At 46.4% G+C, this 23,306-nt stretch overlaps 1 protein-coding gene across 2 annotated transcripts; it reads left to right on the top strand.

Moving 5' to 3' along the window:
* The first annotated feature begins 1,151 nt into the window (after positions 1 to 1,151).
* Positions 1,152 to 14,489, top strand: AKR1A1 (aldo-keto reductase family 1 member A1). 2 transcript variants are annotated; one of them, XM_070404865.1, is made up of 10 exons: positions 1,152 to 1,379; positions 3,709 to 3,780; positions 8,790 to 8,879; positions 11,175 to 11,294; positions 11,479 to 11,630; positions 12,257 to 12,452; positions 12,755 to 12,954; positions 13,427 to 13,499; positions 13,639 to 13,725; positions 14,346 to 14,489. In XM_070404865.1, the coding sequence occupies exons 3-10, from the start codon at positions 8,796 to 8,798 to the stop codon at positions 14,409 to 14,411; spliced, it is 978 nt and encodes a 325-aa protein (XP_070260966.1). In that variant the 5' UTR covers positions 1,152 to 1,379; positions 3,709 to 3,780; positions 8,790 to 8,795; the 3' UTR covers positions 14,412 to 14,489. The 2 variants fall into 2 exon arrangements, with proteins under 2 accessions (XP_070260966.1, XP_070260967.1); XM_070404866.1 differs by lacking the exon at positions 1,152 to 1,379 and adding an exon at positions 2,306 to 2,430.
* Positions 14,490 to 23,306: the final 8,817 nt, after the last annotated feature.

Here is a 23,306-nt window from a genome sequence, read left to right as displayed (position 1 = left end):
GTAGAGAAAGACAGAGAGAGAGAAATATCAATTATGAGAGAGAATCATTGATTGGCTGCCTCTTGCACACCCTACACTGGGTACCCAGCCCACAATCCGGGCATGTGCCCTGACCAGGAATTGAACCTGACCTCCTGGATCACAGGTGTAGGCTCAACCACTGAGCCATGCCAGCCAGCTTATGTCTTCTCTTTTCATTGTAATGTATAAAAACAAGGTGCAAAACTACTATTCTCTTGAGTTTTACCTCAATGTTATGCTTCCCACAGGTTGGCTCATATAACCCACAAAAAATCTTTACAGGTTTGAAAGTTTCTTACATTGACACATACAAATGCAAGACACCTCTCAGCCTAAAAAGCAGGCTCTATTTCAAATTTCAAATCTGTAACTTAACAGCGGTGTGACTTTGGGCAAGCTATTTTACCTTGCTGAATCTGTCCCATCTGTAAGACAGCGAATACTTCTCACAGGCTTCAAGTATTCTGGTAATATCTGTTATCCTCACCTGGATGGTAATTACATTCCCCAAAAAATCAGAGCTGCGAATTTAAGATTTGTACATTTTTTGTACGTATGCTATAATACATACTTCAATAAAGACTTACAAGAAGTAAAATAAAGAACATTCCCCACCCAGGGTTGTTATAAAGATTCGATAAAATCACGCTTATAAAGTCTAGCACAGTGCCTGGCACCTAAATGCGTGGCTAGGATCCAAGTCCAGCAGGAACCACGGACTCCACAGCTCCCAATTCTCCGTTTGCCGGACCAAATACCGGGCTCAGCTTAAGAACGTTCTGGGAACCCGGCCAACCTGACTGTAGGGGAGAACGGAGCGAGAGTCAGATTAATGAATCAGGAAGGTGACCTGACACCAGAAGGAAGCGGCACTCGGGACCCTCCTTCCTCGGGCAGGAGTCCGAGCGGCGCAGAGCCGCGGCGCCCTGGCGCGCGGTGCACTGTGGGCCAGCAGAGGCGCGGCCTGGTCCCGCCCAGACCTCCCACGTGACCACAGCGCAGGTTTCCCTCTGCCCGCGCCTCCTCCAAACCCGCGTGGCCAATTGTATCTGAGCTTCGGCCAATCCGACCCTCCGCACCCCGAGGAGGCGATGGCGCGGGCTCCCAGCTCTCCGCCCCCAAGTCCCTCCTGGGGGCTGGGGCGGGGTCCACCGCCGTTAGAGAGGCCGAATGCCCAGCCCTCGCCCCTCCTCTGGGAGGAGTTCGGTCAGACTGGGACCGGGTCCCTGCCTTCTCCATCAGGCGGACTTCTCTTGCAGCCCTCCAGTCCCGGAAGCCGAGGCTCATTGGATCCCTAGCTGGGCCCAGGACGGAGCCGAGGTTATACCACCTTCTTCCCGCTCAGCGCTCGTGCGAGGGTGAGCTGAGGCCCCATCTTCCATACGGAGGAGTTGGCCTTGACCCTTCACTGCCGAGGTGTCCGCCGCCGGACAGAGTGGAGAGCGCGGGTTCTGGGGGCGGCCAGCCTTGGTTTCAGATCTGAACTCTTCCTCTTACTCGCTGTGCGGTCTAGAATACGTTCTGTTTCTCTGGACCTCATTTTCCTCCGTGGTAAAACGAGTTCCTACATCAGAACTGTAGGGAGAATTAAATGAGATAAAGCTTTTAAAGAGTTCGGGGCATATTAGGTGCTCAGTAAGTTTTGGTTGCCATCTTCCATTTTGTTTGCTTACTAACACGATTTTTTCTAGGAGATCTGGCCTTTCTATGAAATTGTAGACATGCTTCTCAAAAGTAGCAGAGGAGGGGTTACAGTTTGCTTGCTTAGGCACCTGCCTTGGGTTTGGGGAAGCCAGGGCGGGCTTTTTGGTTGCCTCGGAGCTCTGCTGCAGTGAGACGCCAATCTGAACCTTCACCGGATGGGGCTGTGATGAACTCTTCCCTTCAGTTTGACCGTACGCAGGGCTGCAGGACCTGCATTAGCAGAGGCTTTATGGTTCTGATCAGGCCTCTTATTTTCCCCAAGGTCTCAGTTGTTTTTGTTTTGTACAGGAGTAATCTTGATAGCATTCTCTCTGGAGCCCTTGAGATTTTATTGGGGGGTGGGAAACAGAGATAGTAAAGTTCTTTGATATTTGCCAGAGATGATTCTTTCCAGGTTACCCAAGAAGGGCAAGGAAGAAGGCAGTGACTTTCTCAAATACCCAGCTGTCAAGATCTCTCCCCTTTGCCTCTGTATGTATGTGTTTAGTGTGTGTGTGTGTGCGTGTGTGTGTGTGTGTGTGTGTGTGTATGGCGGGCAGTCTAGGAGTGAGGGGTTCAGACAGATGACAGGCGCTGACCTCAAGGAGTACCCAGGTTTGTGGGGAGAAACTTACATGAACAGACAGCTGTGTGCATTAGCTGTCAGTACATGGAAGGAGCCAGAAGTTTAAAGTGCTAGCTGAAGGATGAGCAGCAATTAGCCAGGTAAGATTGGGACTTGGGGAAGGGAAGTATGCAGAGACCTGGAGTCAAGTAAGTGGTGGCTCACTCTGCAAACTCAGAAACATGGAGTCCGAAATGAGGAGGAAAAATGAGGACTGTGGGAGCCAGGTTAGGAAGGGTATACAGTACTAAGGAGCCTGGACTTTGTCCTGGGTAGGAGAGAGCTGCTGGAAGAGTTTGAACCTGGGAGTCACATGGTCAGATGAAGTGAATGGATTGTGGGGAGAGGGGCCACACTGGAAGCAGCGAGATCCCTGGTGCAGGTAGGGGTGGTCAGAACTAGAGCAGTGGCAGCAGAGGTAACTATGGATAGACTGGCGAAAGGTTTAGGAAATGTATTTAAAGTTTGTTGTTTTTTTCACATCAAGAAGTATGTGAAGTATTATTGTAGTTTAAGGTTTTACATTATAGTTTAGAGCAAATAATATCTTCCTTTATATATACAAGTGCTAACAGGTTTTTTTTAACCCGACCACATAGACCAAATCTTGGTCACCATTACATATATTTGCTGGCTTATTAGAAGTACAGGAGAAGATATGTTCTCTTCTTTGTCGCCCATCAAAATCATAATCTGATAATACTCAAAAATACTTCAAATGAACTGAAATACTTTATTTAGGTGGCTTTTTAAAGACCCAGTGAATTAAATGAGATAAAGCTTTTAAAGAGTTTGGCACACATATTAAATGCTAAATAAGTTTTAGTTGCCATCTTCTATTTTGTTTGCTCACTAACACGATTTTTTTCCAGGAGATCTGGCCTTTCTATGAAATTGTAGACATGCTTCTCAAAAGTAGCATGTTGCCAGGTTTGTTTTCTCACTAAGGGCCTGAGTCCCTGTTGAGAAAAAAATATACAGAAAGATCATGGGGAAGGCACTGTGTAAAGTGCTTTAGATATAGTATCTCTTCACAAGATGGGGCTGAGATTCAAACCCAGGTCTGTGGAACCCCAGACCTTGAATTGTTTCCTCTGTGCTCTGCTGCTGGATTTGACAAGTACAGTTTGGACATGTTGAGTCTCAGATACCGGTAGGACACACTTGTGGAGATGAACAGAGGGAGTTGAATATACAGTACTGGGGTGGGAAGAATGAGTACTTAAGTTGATAGCTGAAGACATGAGCTCTACTAGGGAGTGAGAAGGGGACTGGGGACACAATCTCAAGGGACACCAACATTTATGGGAGGCTGAGGAGAGGCCCATAAATGGAACACTCATCCAAATACTGCTTCCTCTTTTTCCTGTGTTTTCTAGTTCCCCACATCCAGCCAGCAACTGTAGAGCCCTCCTTTGAGAAGGGAAGACTGAACCCCAGTGTGAAAGAACGTAAGTTCGAATAAAACCTGACTCCCAATGCTACCCTCTTCCACATCTCCTCATACATACACAGCTCCTCTCTCTTGAACATTTAGAACCTCTCCCAATATAACATGAGGGTTTCTGGGTGCTGCCGAGGTCCAGTGAGGCAGTTCCTGACAGGCTCAGAGCCTGTTAATGCAGGGCTAGGCTGGGAAGCTGTTGCCTCAGGCAGAAGATGAGGAAGTCTAGAACTGGAAGAGGATGACTTCCTGTCCTAGAGAAAAACATCTGTCTTCTGCTGGGGCCCCTCTACTTATTTCTTTGTAGTTCTTGTTCTTTGCAGATCTTTGTTAGGTCTTCCTACCTCCATTATCTACCCCCACTCCACTCGCAAGCCTCAGAGCTTTTGGTTTTCAGTTTCACCAACAAAAGAAGCAAGCATCAAGTTTCTTCTTCCTTTTACCCTTAAGCATGGTTTTTGTTCAAGCTCTCAGCCCAGTTGTAATTTCAGAGCCCTCCCCTGTGTGCTGGGAAATCTTAGAGAGGCCAACAGGTCACTTGTTTGGGGATCAAGCCCAGCAAATCAGCCACAGACTCCGATGTTAAATGGAAGGCTAGTTCCTCCTGTGAACTCCAGGCGTACTTGCCTGATCCCTGGAAAGTTTGGTAACAGAGAATTGCTCTCAGCAATCTCTGGTTTGCTTCCCAGATTGACCATTCTTGTTTTAGCAGAAAGAAACGATCTCCATAACTGGTTGTGCTAGACCAGTGATGGCGAACCTATGACACATGTGTCAGAGGTGACACGCGAACTCATTTTTTTGGTTGATTTTTCTTTTGTTAAATGGCATTTAAATATATAAAATAAGTATCAAAAATATAAATCTTTGTTTAACTATGGTTGCAAATATAAAAAAATTCCTATATGTGACACGGCACCAGAGTTAAGTTAGGGTTTTTCAAAATGCTGACACGCTGAGCTCAAAAGGTTCGCCATCACTGTGCTAGACCATCACTTCTCAACCTGTGGGTCGCGACCCCTTTGGTGGTCGAACAACCCTTTCACAGGGGTCACCTAAGACCATCCTGCATATCAGATATTTACATTACGATTCATAACAGTAGCAACATTACAGTTATGAAGTAGCAATGAAAATAATTTTATGGTTGGGTCACTACATGAGGAACTGTATTTAAAGTGCCAGAAGGTTGGGAACCACTGTGCTAGACGGACTGTAAAATTCTTCCTGAGTCAGAAGTATTAGGAAAGACAATTTAGGTATGTAGGTTGTACACACAACATCCCTTATTACCTGCTTTACCATAATCTTTTTTAAAAAAATGTTTTTATTGCCCTTGCTGGTTTGGCTCAGTGGATAGAGCGTCAGCCTGTGGACTGAAGGGTCCCAAGTTTGATTCCGGTCAAGGGCACGTGCCCGGGTTGCGGTCTCAATCCTCAGTAGGGGATGTGCAGGAGGCAGGCAATCAGTGATTCTCTCTCATCATTGATGTTTCTATCTCTCTCTCCTTCTCCCTTCCTCTCTGAAGTCAATAAAAATAAAATTAAAAAAAAAGAAAGAAAGCAAAAAAATAAATATAGGCACTTCTCTATGAGTGTAAACTTTTTTCTTTGTATAAGCTTATATCAGTTAACTTTTAAGATTCTCGTTTACAATATTTTAAATTGAAATGTGTCAATTTAAGTGGTCATTTTAAACTATATTTTTACTGATTTCAGAGAGGAAGGGAGAGGGAGAGAGAGAGAAACATCAATGATGAGAGAGAATCATTTTTTTAAAATTTTGTTTTATTCCTTGAAGTATTACAAAGAGTATTACATATGTCTCCTTTTTCCCCCCCTTGACATTCTCCTGGCCTCCCCTACCCCCCAGTGTCTTGTGTCCATTGGTTATTCTTATATGCATGCATACAAGTCCTTCGGTTGATGAGAGAGAATCATTGATTGGCTGCTTCCTGCTCACCCTATACTGGGGATTGAACCCACAACTCAGGCATGTGCCCCTTGACTGGAATTGAACCTGGGACCCTTCAGTCCACAGGCCGACGCTCTTCCCACTGAGCCAAACTGGCTATGGCAGAAGTGCCTATATTTTTAAAAAATGTTTTTATTGATTTCAGAGAGAGGAAGGGAGAGGGAAAGAGAGATAGAAACATAATGATGAGAGAGCATCATTGATCTGCTGTCTCCTGCACACCCCCTACTAGGGATTGAGCCTGCAACCTGAGCACGTGCCCTGACCAAGAATTGAACTAGTGACCTCTTGGTTCATGGGTCGACACTCAACCTCCAAGCCACACCAGCTGGGCAACAATAATATTCTTGATGTCCTTTCAGAACTTGGAAACAAAGGTTATATTTAAAGGTATTGCTGACAATGAAATCAATCCTGAGAGAGTGATACTTATAGTACTGATGAGATCAAATGAAAAGCTTTCTACCTTATTTACTTTGGGGGTAAGCATTCTTTCTCCTTCCCCTTTCACTTGGATGACTCCCGTTCATTAGGACTTGACTCAGCACCTCCAAGAAGCCATCCTAGCCAGCGTACTCTTTTCTTATAGCACTTGTGCAGATTTTGGTCATATTTCTTATATATTGCACCCATATTATCTGCCCTCCCCCCTCCTCCACCAGACAAAAAGCTCCAAGAGGGTAGGGACTCTATTTGAATATCTGAGTCTAGCACAAGGCCTAGAATATTCATCATTTGCTGACTGAATGAGTATTCATTCTAGAGCCATTTGGAAACTTCTGATTTTCATAGCTCTTCAAAGGGGTTGCTCCAATCACCCACCTGCTTTTGTTCAGTTGGAAATTTTCTTGCATCTGAAATTTTTTGCTGTCTGCTGCACTGAAATCCTGTGTCTAATTCACCTTCCTGGAAAGACTCTTCCCCTTGACTCCAGGGAAAATTCAACTCATTCTTAAAAGCCCATGTCAGTATTCCCTGGTTCTTGCCCTGCAGAAGTCACTTGCTTTCTGTAGCACATTGTATGTACATTGTCTACTGTCAGCACATATATTTTTATATATATACTAGCGGCCCGGTGCACAAAAATTTGTGCACTCAGGGGTAGGGGGAGTCCCTCAGCCCGGCCTGTGCCCTCTCGCAGTCTGGGACCTCTCGGGGGTGACCACTTGCTGGCTTAGGCCTGCTCCCTGGGGGATTGGGCCTAAGATGGCAATCAGACATCCCTCTGGCAGCCCAGCAGCCCTCGGGGGATGTCCATTTGCCAGTGGGGAGCAGACCTAAGCTGCAGTCGGACATCCTTAGCACTGCTGAGGAGGCGGGAGAGGCTCCCACCACCACCGCTGTACTGGCAGCCATCAGCCTGGCTTGTGGCTGAGCAGAGCTCCCCCTGTGGGAGCGCACTGACCACCAGCGGGCAGCTCCTGCATTGAGCGTCTGCCCCCTGGTGGTCAGTGTGTGTCATAGTGACCAGTGATTCCCAGTCCTTCTGCTGTTAGGGTCAGTTTGCATATTATCCTTTTACTATATAGGATAGAGGCCTGGTGCACGGGTGGGGGCCAGCTGGTTTGCCCTGAAGGGTGATCCGGATCAGGGTGGGGGTCCCACTTGGGTGCCTGGCCAGCCTGGGTGAGGGGCTGATGGCTGTCTGCAGCTGGTCACACCCCCTTCAGGGTGGGGGTCCCCACTGGGGTGCCTGGCCAGTCTGGGTGAGGGGCTGAGGACCATTTTCAGGCTGGCGGGTGACTGAAGCTCTCGGCCTCTTTTTTTTTATTTTTATATTTTTTATTCTGGGATTTATTTACCTTCTATAGCTGTCACTGGAGCTGAGAGCCAGCTCCAGCTCTGAGGCTGTTGCCGGCTGAAAGCAGGTATCTAGGTTTGTTTAGCTTCTGTAATTGAAACTCTGTTGCCATCACTGGTGCTCTAAGCTCTGAGCCCGCTGCTGGCTGAAAGCAGGTATCTGGGGTTTGTTTAGCTTCTATAATTGCAACATTGTTGCTTAGACTGGAGCTCAGACCTGGGCCGCGGCAGGTGGGTAACCTTGGCTTCCTCCATCACTGGAGCAAACAAGCCTCATGTTCGCTTCAGCTGCATGGCTGCCGGCCGCCATCTTTGTTGGCAGTTAATTTGCATATCCTGCTGATTCGCCAATGGGAAGTGTATCGGAGGTATGGTTAATTACCATGTTTGTCTATTATTAGATAGGATGTTTTATTGATTTTTTACAGAGTGGAAGGGAGAGGGATAGAGAGTTAGAAACATCGATGAGAGAGAAACATCGATCAGCTGCCTCCTGCACACCCCCTACTGGGGATGTGCCCGCAACCAAGGTACATGCCCTTGACCGGAATCGAACCTGGGACCCTTGAGTCCACAGGCTGACGCTCTATCCGCTGAGCCAAACCGGTTAGGGCAGCACATATATTTTATAGGTCTGTGTTTACCTGCCTTTTCCCATCAGTTCTTGGATCCTTGGCTCTGCCACTTAGCTGTTGATTTGGGGCAAATAACTTGATCTCTCTATGCCTGTTTTTTCATCTATAAGATATACTTCCCTTGTAAGAGCCCACTCAGGCCTAGCAGCATGGCATATCAGACCTCTGTGAGAGGAACTCAGAGAGTCTCTGTCATTCTGACAAACTCCTGGGAATGTTCATTTCATCCTCAGAGAAGTAACCCTTTCCTGAGCCTGTTCTGTCACCCCATCTCATATTGACTCATAATGGCTTGCCTGTCTTACACTGGCTTGAGACCTTATGTAGTCAAGGCTGGGCACTTCTGGAGAGCCATCCTGCCTTTCTTTTTAGGTATTGGAGCTCTTTAACACAGACCTTTAGCCTGGTGAAAGGAAGGGCGGCCAGGCTGGTGGTCTGGTTAATGTTTGTTCAGGAGCTACTGGCTTTGGTTGCTTCTGGGCGTATACACACAATTACAAGTTTGTTCTCTCACCTCTGTGCCTCCTTTGTCACCCATGATTTACAGGAGTCTTGAAGCCCAAGCAGCACTGATCCCCACATCATTCTCTTCCCATTTCTGTTTCAGGAGGCAATGGCGGCTTCCTGTGTCCTCCTGCACACTGGGCAGAAGATGCCCCTGATTGGACTGGGCACCTGGAAGAGCAATCCTGGCCAGGTGAGGGATGGGGGAAGAGGAGGAGGGCTTCCTGCACCCCTGCTAGGGAAAAGGCAGTATTTGGGAGAGAGTCCCTGCATTTTCCCTAGCAGCCCCATGCCTATATTCCACTTAAAGTGGAATGAGCCTGGAGGGCAATGGGAAAGAACCCTTTCCCTAACTGGATCGACACTGAGTCCTTTGGCAGATGTGGGAACCCTCTGTATCTGGCCCGTTGCTGACCCCTAATATGGCATCACCTTGTGCTGTGATCTGATCATCATTGGGCTCCTTGAGGGCTGGGCCTCTCTCATTCCAGAGGTAGTCACACAGAAGGTATCAGTCAGGGTTTGAAGAATAACTAGGTCAAGACCAAGGGTTAACAAACTTTTTTTGTTAATCCTCACCCTAGGGGAAAGAGAGAGAGAGAGAGAATTTTTTAAAAAATATATATATATTTATATTGATTTCAGAGAGGGAGAGAGAGATAGAAACATCAATTATGAGAGAGAATCACTGATCGGCTGCCTCCTGCACACCCCACAATGGGGATTGAGCCCGCAACCCAGGCATGTGCTCTTGGCCAGAATTGAACCTGGGACCTTTTAGTCTGCAGGCTGATGCTCTATCCACTGAAACAAACTGGCTAGGGCCCGAGGATATTTTTCCATTGATTTTCAGAGAGAGGGTAGAAGGGAGGGGAAGAGATAAAGAAAAACATCAATGTAAGAGAGACACATCGATTGGTTTCCTCCTGCACGCAACCCAACCAAGGCTGGGGAGCCAAACCTGCTAGGGTGCAAACTTTTTCTTTAAAAAAAAAAAATATTTTTTTTTAAATTTTTTTAAATTTTTGTTGTTGTTGTTGATTTCAGAGAGGCAGGGAGAGGGAGAGAGAGATAGAAACATCATTGATGAGAAGGAATCATTGATTGGCTGCCTCCTGCACACCCCACACTGGGAACTGAGCCTGCAACCTGGGCATGTGCCCTGACCAGGAATTGAACCGTCACCTCCTGGTTCATAGGTTGATGCTCAAACACTGAGCCATGCTGGCCAGGGCAAACATTTTCTTGATGAACCAGATAGTTAACAATTTAGATTTTGCTGGACAGATTGCAAAATGGAGGTGATTATGTACTTATGTAACCATTTAAAAATATAAAAATTGTTCATAGCTCAGGGCTGACAACAAAAGGCCGCTATGAGCTGGAGTTTAATGACCCCAGATGTAAACCCTTCCTGCCACGGGGGGCTTGGGAATGAAGACCCACTTTCCTAGGATCGACAGCTAGAAATTCAGCATCCACCTAGTGTTGGGCATCTCCCCAGCACTATGCCATTGTTCCTTGGTCATCTGAGTCAGAGTTTGGAGAAGTTTGAGGATTAAGTTTGGGAGGGGCTCGGGCAGCGAGAACAGCCTCTTCTTCTGAGATTTTGGCTAGTGTTTGTGGTGCGGTAGGGTGACTCTGCCTTCTTCCCCCTTTGATTTCCTTCCTACAGTTGCCTAGGACTGTGGAGCTGGGGTCTTTATGCTCCAGGCAGGCACTGACATGGCAGGACAAGTCCAGCAGCTAGATGAAGGCAAGGGGTGGAGGTCAGAGCCAGGGCCAACAAGGAGGCGGGCAGAATGAAGCAGCAGGGGTAGGGCCTGGGCTTGGGGAATATGTCTGGATAGTAAGAGCTGCACCTAGATGGGGATCTTGAATGCCAAGGACCTGGCATCTGGTTCTGCTTCTGATGCCATGTTTCTAGTCGAGTTTTTAGCAGATTAACTGGACCTGGCCTCCTACTTGATACCACCTTTTTTCTCTTCTGGCAGGAGACTCTGGGCCAAGCTTCCATCTCACATCTCTATTTCCTTAATTTTCTCCCCCCTCACCTCTTTTGCTTGCCTCATTCCCCAGAGCGTGCTTGGTTATATGGCTCCCTGAGCGTCTCTCTCAAAATGGCCTTGGCCTAGGAATATTCCCTAACCAGCTCCTCAGGGTAGAGAACCTGTCTCCATGATCTATACTTCTGACCTCTGTCAATGTATTCGTCTTCTGAGCAGGTAGCTAGGAACACGTTAGTTTTGTGCTGGGCACTGCTGAGATTGTTGGGTAGGAAGGAGCTTTGGAGGTTAGTGGGATGGGGAAAAGGGTTTGAGGGTCTGGTCCCTTCCCCTAGACTAGAACCACCTTCCATCGTCTCTCCCCCACTGCATGGATGACTGCAGTGGTATGTTCCTGCCCCCTCCCGCCACCAGTGACCTTCCAAAGGGCAGTTTCTGGCCCAGACTAACAGCTGAATCCCTCTGCTTCTCTCACCTGGCAGGTAAAAGCAGCTGTGAAGTATGCCCTGAGCGTAGGCTACCGCCACATTGATTGTGCTGCTATCTACGGCAATGAGACTGAGATTGGGGAGGCCTTGAAGGAGACTGTGGGGCCCGGCAAGGTGAGGACTAGGGCTACAGAGGGATGGGATGAGAGATCTAAGAGGTGGGGGGTGGGGAGTGGACTGGGGCCTGGCTGGAGGAGACTGGCATCAGCTCCCTTCTAATTCCTCTCCCAGAGGTGAGGGTGGGTAAGACTGGGTGCCCATTGGCTCTTCTCATGATGGGCCCTGCTTCCTGCACCAGGCGATGTCTCGAGAGGAGCTGTTTGTGACTTCCAAGCTGTGGAACACTAAGCACCACCCCAAGGATGTGGAGCCTGCCCTCCGGAAGACACTGGCTGACCTCCAGCTGGAGTATTTGGACCTGTACCTGATACACTGGCCTTATGCCTTTGAGTGAGCTTTGCCAGTGTCTTTATCCAGGGAATTAGGGGTTGGGGGAGTCAGTCATGTTAGTAACTTATCGGAAGTCACAGTAGCGGAGCAGGATAGGAACACTGTCTGTGTGGTGAGCTGAGGAACTTGGCATGGGAACTCAGCCCTTTCTGCTTCGGCAGCCAGGAATTCAGCTACAGAAAAAGGAGTGCAGCCTCACATGGCTTCTATCTTAGGGTATGCCTGAGGGGTTCTGCTCCCTGTATTCATTCAGAAAAGGTACTAGCTCCTGCTGAACTAGGCCCAGGTTGAAGTAAATAGTAAGTTCTCGCCGAGGGTATGAGAGGGACTACCATCTGCTCTGTGCCCTGTGCCAGAAGAAGGCTGCAAGATCATGCAACTCTTTGAGGAGGAAGGCAATAAGGAAGCCTTCCTAGAGAAGAGGAGATATAATCTGCCCCTGGGATGAAGAAGAGGGGAAATGGCCATTCCATATAGGGTAAACACCTGGGTCACGATCTGGAAGGGTGTGAAACCATGCTTTCCCCTTTCTGGGCTTGGAGTATGGGACATAGAGTGGCTGGATGGGCAGGTAAGGCAGAAGCCTGGCATTTGTGCCCACTCTTAAGAAGCTGTCTTTCACTCAGGCGGGGAGATGACCCTTTCCCTAAGAATGCTGATGGGACTATCCGCTATGACTTCATTGACTACAAGGAGACCTGGAAGGCTCTGGAGGCACTGGTGGCTAAGGGGCTGGTGCGGGCGCTGGGCCTGTCCAACTTCAGCAGTCGGCAGATTGATGATCTTCTCAGTGTGGCCTCTGTGCGCCCAGCTGTCCTGCAGGTGAGCACAGCATAGCAGGTCAGTTGTTTGGGGATGAGGTGTATGTGCAAGAGCATGAGTGAGCAGATAATGGGTCTACTTCATGGAGATGGCTAGCAAGTTGTCAGAAATGTTGGTGTAGGACTCCTCTACATAAAGAAGGACATTGAAGTGTGGGACAAGAATGAAATGGACAGTGGAAAACAGTGATAAAAGAGGACTGAAGGGAAGTAGCGGGGTCAGCAGTGCAGGTTGGTCCGGATGGCACAGCCAGGCAAGCTGGATGTCGCCACCCCATGGTGATAGGTTATTTCTTGGCTCAGGTGGAATGCCACCCATACCTGGCTCAGCACGAGCTGGTTGCTCACTGCCAAGCACGCGGCCTGGAAGTGACTGCTTACAGCCCTCTGGGCTCCTCTGATCGTGCTTGGCGTGATCCTAACGAGCCTGTCCTGCTTGAGGAGCCAGTGGTCCTGGCACTGGCTGAAAAGTATGGCCGGTCTCCAGCCCAGATCTTGCTCAGGTGAGGGCGATCTTGGGGAAAGAAGGTCAGGTCAGAGAAAGGGCTCCTGGGTTGGGAGGTAAGGGTTTCAGCGGTTCTCAACCTGTGGGTCCCGACCCCTTTGGCGGTCGAACGACCCTTTCACAGGGGTCGCCTAAGACCATCCTGCATATCAGATATTTACATTACGATTCATAACAGTAGCAACATTACAGTTATGAAGTAGCAATGAAAATAATTTTATGGTTGGGTCACAACATGAGGAACTGTATTTAAAGGGCCAGAAGGTTGAGAACCACTGGTTTAGGGGTTCCTTATCCAAGTGCCTAGATGAGGCTGAGACTCTTGCCATGTGATCTGGGAGAGGCCACTCTGAATCATGTTCCCCATTCCAGCGAGGCTCAGGAGCTTAAAGAAAAGGCTGCATGGAAGACAAAACAATGCTTATGAGTACTGACTCCTCTTCCTCATCTGCCTTAATCCCCCATCGCAGGTGGCAGGTCCAACGAAAAGTGATCTCCATCCCTAAGAGTATCACGCCTTCCCGTATCCTTGAGAACATCCAGGTACTTGGGGATGGGTCCTGTCTTTAGGCCATTGGGACACAGTCTGGCCCCAACTCTGCCAGGCTAAGAAGGCAGTGTTCTGGAACCCCGACTTTCACTCACAAAGCTGGCTTTCCTGACCTCTACTACCCATCCCCAGGTTTTTGACTTCAGCTTTACTCCAGAAGAGATGAAGCAGCTAGACTCCCTGAATAAAAATTGGCGATACATCGTGCCCATGCTTACAGTGAGTATGTTTCACACCCTCAGAGCCGGTGAATGTTAGATTTGGAGCAGGATTCTGACCCAAGCCTGGCCTCAACATTGCTGATCAGAGAGAGGCAGAATGGTTGTTGGTAGGATGACTGCCCTGGACATAGTGGGCTCTTTTTGTTCAGTTTGGGGGGAAATAGTGGCTCAGGGATAAGAAATATAACAAGTGAGGCCCAGTCTTGCTTTTCTGTATCTTGTAAGCTAGACTTTATTTAACTTCTCCAAGCCTAAGCTTTCTATTTTCAAAATGATTCTAGTTCCTGACACATAGAAAAATCTTAGTAAATGATATAAATGAGGGGAGCCTACAAGGCATGCTCGGCCTTCTTAGAGGGCTTGAAGTTGGATTGAAGCCTATTGCACATAAGGAAATAAATAGTTCCTTCCCAGCTGAGACTGCAAACTTTATGTACCAGCTTATGGGTTTAGTGGGAATGCTGTTGATACTGTGGCATTCTATGAGGCTGGGGCCCTGTTATTGCCATTTGGCATCATGCTGTACACAAGTGAGGGTCAGGAAGTTTTGGGAAAAGATGCCCTGCGTCTTTGAAATATTATCTCCTAATAGGGTCATATGTCTGTCTCTTTTTTCAGGTGGATGGGAAGAGGGTCCCAAGAGATGCCGGACACCCTCTATACCCCTTTAATGACCCGTACTGAAACCACAGCTTCCTTTCCATCTCCAGCTGTGAGGTACTGCTACCCCCAGAAAGATTTAATAAAGCCATTAAACATCTACACTGCTTATTGTGTGATTTGGCTGGTAGGACCTGGGATGGAACCGCTTCCCTTGGGGATATTGAGTACTACCTGCCAGGAGCCCAAACTCCCTTATCATTCTTCATTCTGGAGGAATCAAGATGGAACTGAATTCAATTTGTGCTTTTCTGAATTAGGTACATTAGTGAACTGGTCCGCCATCTACAGGCAGCTCTGAGCACTGCATGCTACCACCCAGTGGCCCCCAGCTTTCTTACTGAGAATCCATAAAATTGGTCACCTTGGGGTGGAATCTAATGAACAAAATAAACTGATTAAAAAAAAAAAAAAAATTGGTCACCTTGGTATTGGTAACAAGGCAGTGAGAGTTCTGTGCATTGTTGACCCTGAGTCTTGAGTTCCCACCCCATTCCCTACCCTGGTCAGTGCCCAGGCTTAGGAATATGAAGAGCCAACTTAATAGCTTGCAAAATTATGGAAAGGGGACGCGGGCTTTTTCTGTCACACAGGACAATCTGTGTGGGACAATCTATGTGCATAGGACAATCTGTGTGCATAGCCTACCGAAGGGGCAGAGTCAGCCCCAAAGCTTGTCACTCTGCACCTAAAGTCCTATTTTTCATACTTAATAGTCCCATTAAAGGGCACTGGGATTTTTAGGAGGATTTTATGAAAATCCCTGTAGCCCTAGCTGTTTTGGCTCAGTGCATAGAGCCTTGGCCTGTGGACTGAAGGGTCCCGGGTTTGATTCCGGGCAAGGGCATGTATCTTAGTTGCAGACTTAATCCCCAGTTGGGGGCATGCAAGAGGCAGCTGATTGATGTTTTTCTCTTGTCAATGTTTTGTTTTTGTTTTTTTAATATATTTTATTGATTTTTCACAGAGAGGAATGGAGAGGGATAGAGAGTTAGAAAAATCGATCAGCTGCTTCCTGCACACTCCCTACTGGGTATGTGCCCGCAACCAAGGTACATGCCCTTGACTGGAATCGAACCTGGGACCCTTGAGTCCGCAGGCCAATGTTCTATCCACTGAGCCAAACCGGCCAGGGCTCTTGTCAATGTTTTTATCTCTATCCCTATCTCCCTTCCTCTCTCTAAAATAAATAAAAATATATTTGAAGCCCTAGCCGGTTTTGCTCAGTGGCCTGCGGACTGAAGGATCCCAGGTTCCATTCTGGTCAAGGGCACATGCCTGGTTTGTGTGCTTGATCCCCAGTAGGGGGCGTGCAGGAGGCAGCCAATCAATCTCTCATCATTGATGTTTCTATCTCTCCCTCTCCCTTCCTCTCTGAAATCAATAAAAATATATTTAATTCACCATAGCTAAGATTTGGAAATAGCCTAAGTGCCCATCAGCAGATGAGTGGATTAGAAAACTGTGGTACATCTATACAATGGAATACTATGCTATGGTAAAAAAGAAGGAACTCTTGCCTTTTGCAACAGCATGGATGGAACTGGAGAGCATTATGCTAAGTGAAATAAGCCAGTCAGAGAAAGATAAATACCACATGATCTCACTCATTTGTGGATTATAGAGAACAACATAGACTGATAAACAGGGACAGATCCAAAGACAGAGCAACAGCGATCAGACTATCACTCCCCAGAGGGAAAGTAGGGGAGGGAAGGGGTAAGGGGAAGAGATCAACCAAAGGACTTGTATGCGTGCATATAAGCCAAACCAATGGACATGGACAACAGGGGGATGAGAACATGAGTGGGTGGGGGTATGGGGGTTAATGGGGGGGGAAAAGGACACATTTGTAATGCCTTAAGTAATAAAGAATTTAAATATATATATATATATTTAAAATACATATATTAAAAAGAAAAGAAAATCCTTATAAACTCCAGTCACACAAAACTCATTTTGGGTTTCTAGTCAAAACACTGTTCTTCACTGAACAAATAATTATTGGGTACTTATGTGGGTTAGGTACAATGCTAGACCCTGGGGATATAGGTATAACCATGACACATGGTCTCTGTAGTCTACTTCAGAAAAGACTTTAAAGTAATTGCATAATTAGTTTAATTACAGTTGGAAGAAGTGCTGTACAAAAATACAGTGAGAAGCCTGTTTTTATCATGTGAGATCTGAAGGATGAATAGAGATTAATTAGTTAAATGATGTGAGAGTAGGAATAGTGTTCTGTGCAAATTGGGTAGCTTGGGGGAAAGGCCTTGAAACTGGAAGAAGTGGGAAAACTTAAAGAAGGCTTCTGTGAAAGAAACTGAAGGTGAGCAAAGGTAGGATGACACAAAGTAATGCTGGAATTAGGCAGAGGCTGGTGAGTGAGGGTTTTTTTAATCCTGAATGCTGCGGGAAGCCATGGAAGAGTTTTGAGGGAATAACATGGCGTGATTTATGTCTTTGAAACAACCCTGGTGCAGTGGTTAAGTAAATGGAGGGAGGCGTTTTGAAGTTAGTCTTTTGTCTCTGGCCCTTACTACCTAGAATATTGTACCCCTTGGCCCATTCTATGGGCTAACACCTATTACTTAAATGTTCAGTTTAGCTGTCACTTCTCTAGGACATCTTTCCTGACCTCACCCTTCCCAGATGGCTTACTATGTGATACCATGGCTCCCTTACACTTTCATGATCCACATTTCCATGATTATGAGGTAAACTATGATGTGTATTAGTTTGTTGGGCTGCTGGAACAGTGCCACAGAATGGGTGGCTTAAACAACAGAAACTTATTTTCACACAGTTCTGAAAGCTAGAAGTGGAAGATAAGGTATTAGCTGACTTGGTTCCTTCTGAGGGACATGAGGGAAGGAAATGTTCTAGGCCTCTGTATTTCGCTTATAGACAGCCATCTTCTCCCTGTCTTTACATTGTCTTCCCTGTGTATGCATCTGGTAAGAACACCAGTCATTGGAAAAGGGCCCACTCCAAATACAATCACATTCTGAGGACTAGCATATAAATTGAGAGGGGAGGACAATTCAGCTCATATAAGGAAGCAAAAAGTTATAACATGATGCCAAGCTGGTGTTGCTCAGTGGTTGAGGGTCGACCCAGGAACCAAGAGGTCGCCAGTTCAATTCCCAGTCAGGGCACATGCCTGGGTTGCGGTCTTGATCACCACTATGGGGCGTGCAGGAGGCAGCCAATCAATGATTCTCTCTCAATGATGTTTCTATCTCTATCCTTCTCCCTTCCTCTCTCTCAAAATCGATTAAAAATATATTTTTTAAAAAGTTATAATATGAAATTATTCATTCGCCCTGGCTGGTGCTGTTCAGTGGTTAGATTGCCCATACACTGAAGGGTCTCAGGTTTCCATTCTGGTCAAGGGCATGCACCTGAGTTGCAGGTTCAATTGCAGTCCTGGTCAGGGCACGTGCAGCATGCAACTAATGTGTCTCTCACGTTAATGTTTTTCTCTCTCTTTCTCCCCCTTCCTCCCTCCCTTCCACTCTCTCTAAAAAGAAATGAAAAAATATCCTCGGATGAGGATTTTTAAAAATTCACTAAAACTAACTACTTAAAAATGGTTCTTGATTCAGATATCTCATCCTCATTAACAGCATTGCTGTATAGACATCTTTGTCTAATCATTGGACTGTACGTTGCACATTCACTATAAAGTGAAATTGCAGATCTTAAAAAAAGATGCAATACTTTATGAAGCAATTAAAATGTGATGTTGCAAAGTGAGGACCTGAAAGTTAAACTTAAGAAAATGGAAGAGAGCCGAAACCGGTTTGGCTCAGTGGACAGAGCGTCGGCCTGCGGACTGAAAGGTCCCAGGTTCGATTCTGGTCAAGGGCATGTACCTGGGTTGCGGGCACATCCCCAGTGGGACATGTGCAGGAGGCATCCCCAGTGGGACATGTGCAGGAGGCATCCCCAGTGGGACATGTGCAGGAGGCAACTGATTGATGTTTCTCTCTCATCGATGTTTCTAACTCTCTATCTCTCTCCCTTCCTCTCTGTAAAAAATCAATAAAATATATTAAAAAAAAAAGAAAGAAACTGTTTTGTAGACTGCAAAGGAGGAGGGGCTGTCTCACACTCAAGTAGGAAAAGGGAGACCTTCCGACATTCTTCAAGAGAGAGATTGTGAGCTGTAGTCAAAGGCTGACAAATTTTAAAAAGGCTACTTGAGAAGGGGGACTGATAGCACACATTGGAAAAAAGTCACAGTATTTGTTTGGGAAAAGATGATCTATGAAGGACTCCTGTTTCCCTCTGAAACAATGACAAGCAATGCTCTATATTTTTAAAATCAAAGTATAGTTAACATACAATATATTAGTTACAGGTGTACAACAGTGATTTGACATTTATGTACCTTATGAAGTGATCACTGCAATAAGTCTAATAACCATTTGTTACCATGCAAAGTTATTACAATATTATTGACTATATTCCCTATGTTATACATTACATCCCCATGACTTATTTATTTATTTATTTAAATCCTCACTGGAGGATATGTCTTTACTGATTTGAGAGAGAGAGAGATTGATTGGTTGTCTCCCACATGCACCCTGATCAGGGCCGGGGATCAAGCCTGCGACCGAGGTATGTGTCCTTGACCAGAATTTAATCCCGGACCCTTCAGTCTGCAGGCTGATGCTCTATTCTCTGAGCCAAAACGGCTAGGGCCACACACAATTCTTGAGCCTTTTGTGGTTTTTGTATTGCTAATCTGGTTGCTTCATGGCTTTCCCCATTAGGATTCTTTTTTCTTAGTCTGCTGGGTCAGTTACTACTTGTCCATCTCTTCTCCAGCTTTTAAAATTTTGTTGCTGTTGCTTCTTCCTTCTCTTTGATCTTGTGAGTTTTACCTTTAAAAAAAATTCCTTTATTTTTATGTAGACAGGTTTCAAAAGGAAATGGAATAGCCCTAGCCAGTTTGGCTCAGTGGATAGAGTGTCAGCCTGCAGACTGAAGGTTCCCAGGTTCGATTCCAGCCAAGGGCACATACCAGGGTTTGGGCTTGATCCCTAGTGGGGATGTGCAGGAGGCAGCCCATCAGTGAGTCTCTCTTATCATTGATGTTTCCATCTCTCCCTCTCCATTCCTCTCTGAAATCAATAAATATATATATATATATATATATATATATATATATATATATATATATTTTAAAAAGGGAATGGGTGTAAATGTATTTGTTCACCCCATACATTTAACAGGAAGTCCTCTCTAAATATTGCTAAATAGAACTTTAATTTTCCTCCCAAGATAAAGTCCCATTTACCCTCATTACTTACAATGAAATACTGGTTTGTATTTTTTTAAAAATATATTTTATTGATTTTCCACAGAAAGGAAGGGAGAGAGACAGAGAGTCAGAAACATCGATGAGAGAGAAACATCAATCAGCTGCCTCCTGCACACTCCCCACTGGAGATGTTCCCGCAACCAAGGCACACGCCCTTGACCGGAACCGAACCTGGGACCCCTCAGTCCACAGGCCGACGCTCTATCCACTGATCCAAACCGGCTACGGCTGTATTTTATCTTTAAAATTGATCTTAGAGGAAGGGAAGGAGAGAGACAGAGAGAGAGAAAGAGAGAGAGAGACATCGATCAGTTGCCGCCCACATACATGTGCCCTGATGGGGGATGGAACCTGGTATGTTCCCGGACCAGGAATTGATCCCATCACCTTTGGTATTTGGGACAATGCTCCAATCAACTGAGCTACACTAGCCAGGGCTATTAGCTTTTATTTTAAATAGATATACTTTGAAAATTTTCCAGTTCTAATTATGATTACACTATTATTGCTTTAATCATTCATTCAGCAAGTTTACTTTGAACAAGTAGTATGCGTCAAGCACTATTGTATGCATTGGGGATTTAGGTGTAAACAAAACAGAAAAGGTCACATGGAGCCTACATATTTAGAAGGGTGAGAGATTAAAAAAAACAATAACAAGTAAATTAACTTTAGATTTTTTTTTTATATATATTTTATTGATTTTCCACAGAGAGGAAGGGAGAGAGATAGAGAGCTAGAAACATCGATGAGAGAGAGACATCGATCAGCTGCCTCCTGCACATCTCCCACTGGAGATGTGCCCGCAACCCAGGTACATGCCCTTGACCGGAATCAAACCTGGGACCTTTCAGTCCGCAGGCCGACGCTCTATCCACTGAGCCAAACCGGTTTTGGCATAACTTTAGATTTTGATAAGTATAATGGAAGACATAAACAAAGGGAAGCTAATATTGATTAGGTGAGTAGGGAGGCCTGATTTCAATCAAAATTAGCTTCCCGCCCTGACTGGTTTGGCTCAGTGGATGGAGTGTCCGCCTGCGGACTGAGGGTCCCGGTTTCAATTCCGGTCATGGGCATGTACCTTCGTTGCGGGCACATTCCCGGTGGGGAGTGTGCAGGAGGCAGCTGATCGATATTTCTAACTCTCTATCCCTCTCCCTTCCTCTCTGTAGAGAATCAATAAAATATATGTATAAAAAAATTAGCTTCCCTTTGTTTGAAATGAGGCCTAACAGATGAATTCGAGGCTATCACTCAAAATATTGGGAGAAGACCGTTCTAGGTAGTGAGGCAGCAAGTGCAAAGGTCCCTGGATATGAAAAAGGGCTTGGGAATTCTGAGGAACAGAAAGGAGACCAGCATGGTAAGAATATGGTTGTGGATGAAAAGGGGCCACATGCTAACCTGATGAGGTAAGGCCTTCATGGTGGCCTTGCAAACTCAGAGACCTAAAGTAACCATAAAGGATGGTCTGAAATTAAACTTTTTAACTGAAAGCAGTTTATGGAAGGTAGTCATGTCCTAGGCTAGAATCTTCCCTGAAAAAAGTCAATCTTTTCCTTAACCTATTGCCCTTTGGAATGTCAGTGTAACTCCCCTTTTTCTAGGCCCCTCAGGGCACAACCAGTGCACCCAGGGTAGAGACCATAAATCCTTTCATTGTTATTATTACCCCGTTAATTGTTGACTGTTAGCTATCCTGTACCCACCTATGTAAAAGATGTGTCTATCATTTTACTTTTCATCCAATCCCAGAGGTTTCCCTGCTTTGCTTTCTCCTATCGCCCAAATCTACCACCAATGCATTTGATGTAATCCAATTATATATTCTCTTTTGATTGTAATGTCATCAATTGGCTGCCTCCTGCATATCTCCTACTGGGGATTGAACCTGAAACCCAGGCATGTGCCCTGACTGGGAATCCAATCGTGACCTCCTGATTCATGAGTCCATGCTCAACCACTGAGCCATATCTGCCAGACCAGGCACATAATTCTTACAATAATCTTAAGGGGTGGATACTAATGTGTCCTCATTTTACATTTAATCTTTAAAATTTTTTAAAATTGATTTCAGAGAGGAAGGGAGAGGGAGAGCGAGACGGAAACATCAATGATGAGAATCATCCATCAGCTGCCTCCTGCAAACCCTGCACTGGGGATGGAGCCACAATCCAGGCATGTGCCCTGAGGAGAATCGAACCTTGACCTCCTGCTTCATAGGCCCACGCTCAACCACTGAGCCACACAACCAGACAGGCACATTTAATCTTTTTAAAAATGTATTTTTATTGATTTTTAGAGAGAGAGGAAGGGAGAGGGTTAGAGAAGCATTCATGTGAAAGCAAAATATCCATGGGTGGCTTCCTACATGCCTCCAACCTTGTGATCCAGCTTTGAGAGAGAGAGAGAGAGAGAGAGAGAGAGAGAGAAACCATCGGCTGGCTGCCCCCGGCATGTGCCCTGACCAGGGATTGGACCCACAACCCGGGTTTGTACCCTGACCGGGAATCGATCCCACCACCTTCTGGTGTACCTGACGATGTTCCAACCAACTGACTCATACCGGCCTGGGCTACATTTAATCTTAAAAGGTCACACGACTTGGCTCAGTTCACCCAGCTAATAACGGAAGAGCCCATGTCTCTTTACCCATCAGGAATCTTTACCAGTGTGCCTGAACCTGGACGTAAATAAAATCCTATTCTGATCACTGTAGGCAAGGCTAAGGTGGCACGCAATGGATGATGCTCCAGGTGTGGGTAAGTGCAGCCATTTCAGTTTGCCAGTAATCTTTCCAATCAGTTGCAGAAAATGAAGCGCACTCCTTTCCTGAACCAACTTGGCTTGCAACTTTCTGAGCAAGTGCCCCCTTTCCTGAACTGTGGTTTCCATTTCTACCAAATGTAGTTGATAACACCGATCTGACTAGTAGTGTTGTTAAGATTACGTATGTATGACTGCTAAACGCTTTCTTTAAGTATCTAAGCACAGTACCCTCGCTTGTAGCAGGCAAACAAATCTTAGCGCTGAACGGAGGGGACAGAGCTGGGACCACTAAGCTAGTTAGATTTGGAGTCTGGGTCGGGCCTCAGCTGATGGCGGCAGCCGATTGGGCCAGCCGGAGGGGGCGGGCCCGGAGGGTGGGGCCAGCCGTGCGCCACTGCATAACTGAGCTTTGAATCGGGCGCGGTGGTTTCCGCGGTAGCCAATCCTAGACGAGCATTTCCTTCGGTCAGCTGTTGCTGAGGCTCCCAGCCACGCGTCTCACGCCGAGATCAGTTTTAGCCGTTGCTGCTGTACCCGTGCTCGGCTCTTGCGTGTCCATCCGTTACGACTGCGAGGATAAAGTCTCAGAACCTCCCGCATTATCCGGGCCGGAAATAGACCCTAGGCTCTTCACTCCAAATATGCCGAGCAGCACCAGCGTCCCTTTCTGTGGAAGCCGCTGGCTACCGCCCACTCAGGAGTTGTAGTGCCAAGATTCCAGTTCTTATGCGACTTGCTAGAGAAGCTGGAAGTTGCTTTTTGGGGCGAAAACAGTTCAGGGAGAAAAGGTACACCGAGAGTCAGAAGCGAGA

The sequence above is a fragment of the Myotis yumanensis genome, unplaced genomic scaffold (genome assembly GCF_028538775.1).
Source record: "Myotis yumanensis isolate MYYU_CA2020_CCGP unplaced genomic scaffold, mMyoYum1.0.hap1 SCAF_2, whole genome shotgun sequence".
Classification (NCBI taxonomy): domain Eukaryota; kingdom Metazoa; phylum Chordata; class Mammalia; order Chiroptera; family Vespertilionidae; genus Myotis; species Myotis yumanensis.
Note: the sequence above shows the minus strand (reverse complement) of the source record. Positions and strands in the feature narration are given on the sequence as shown.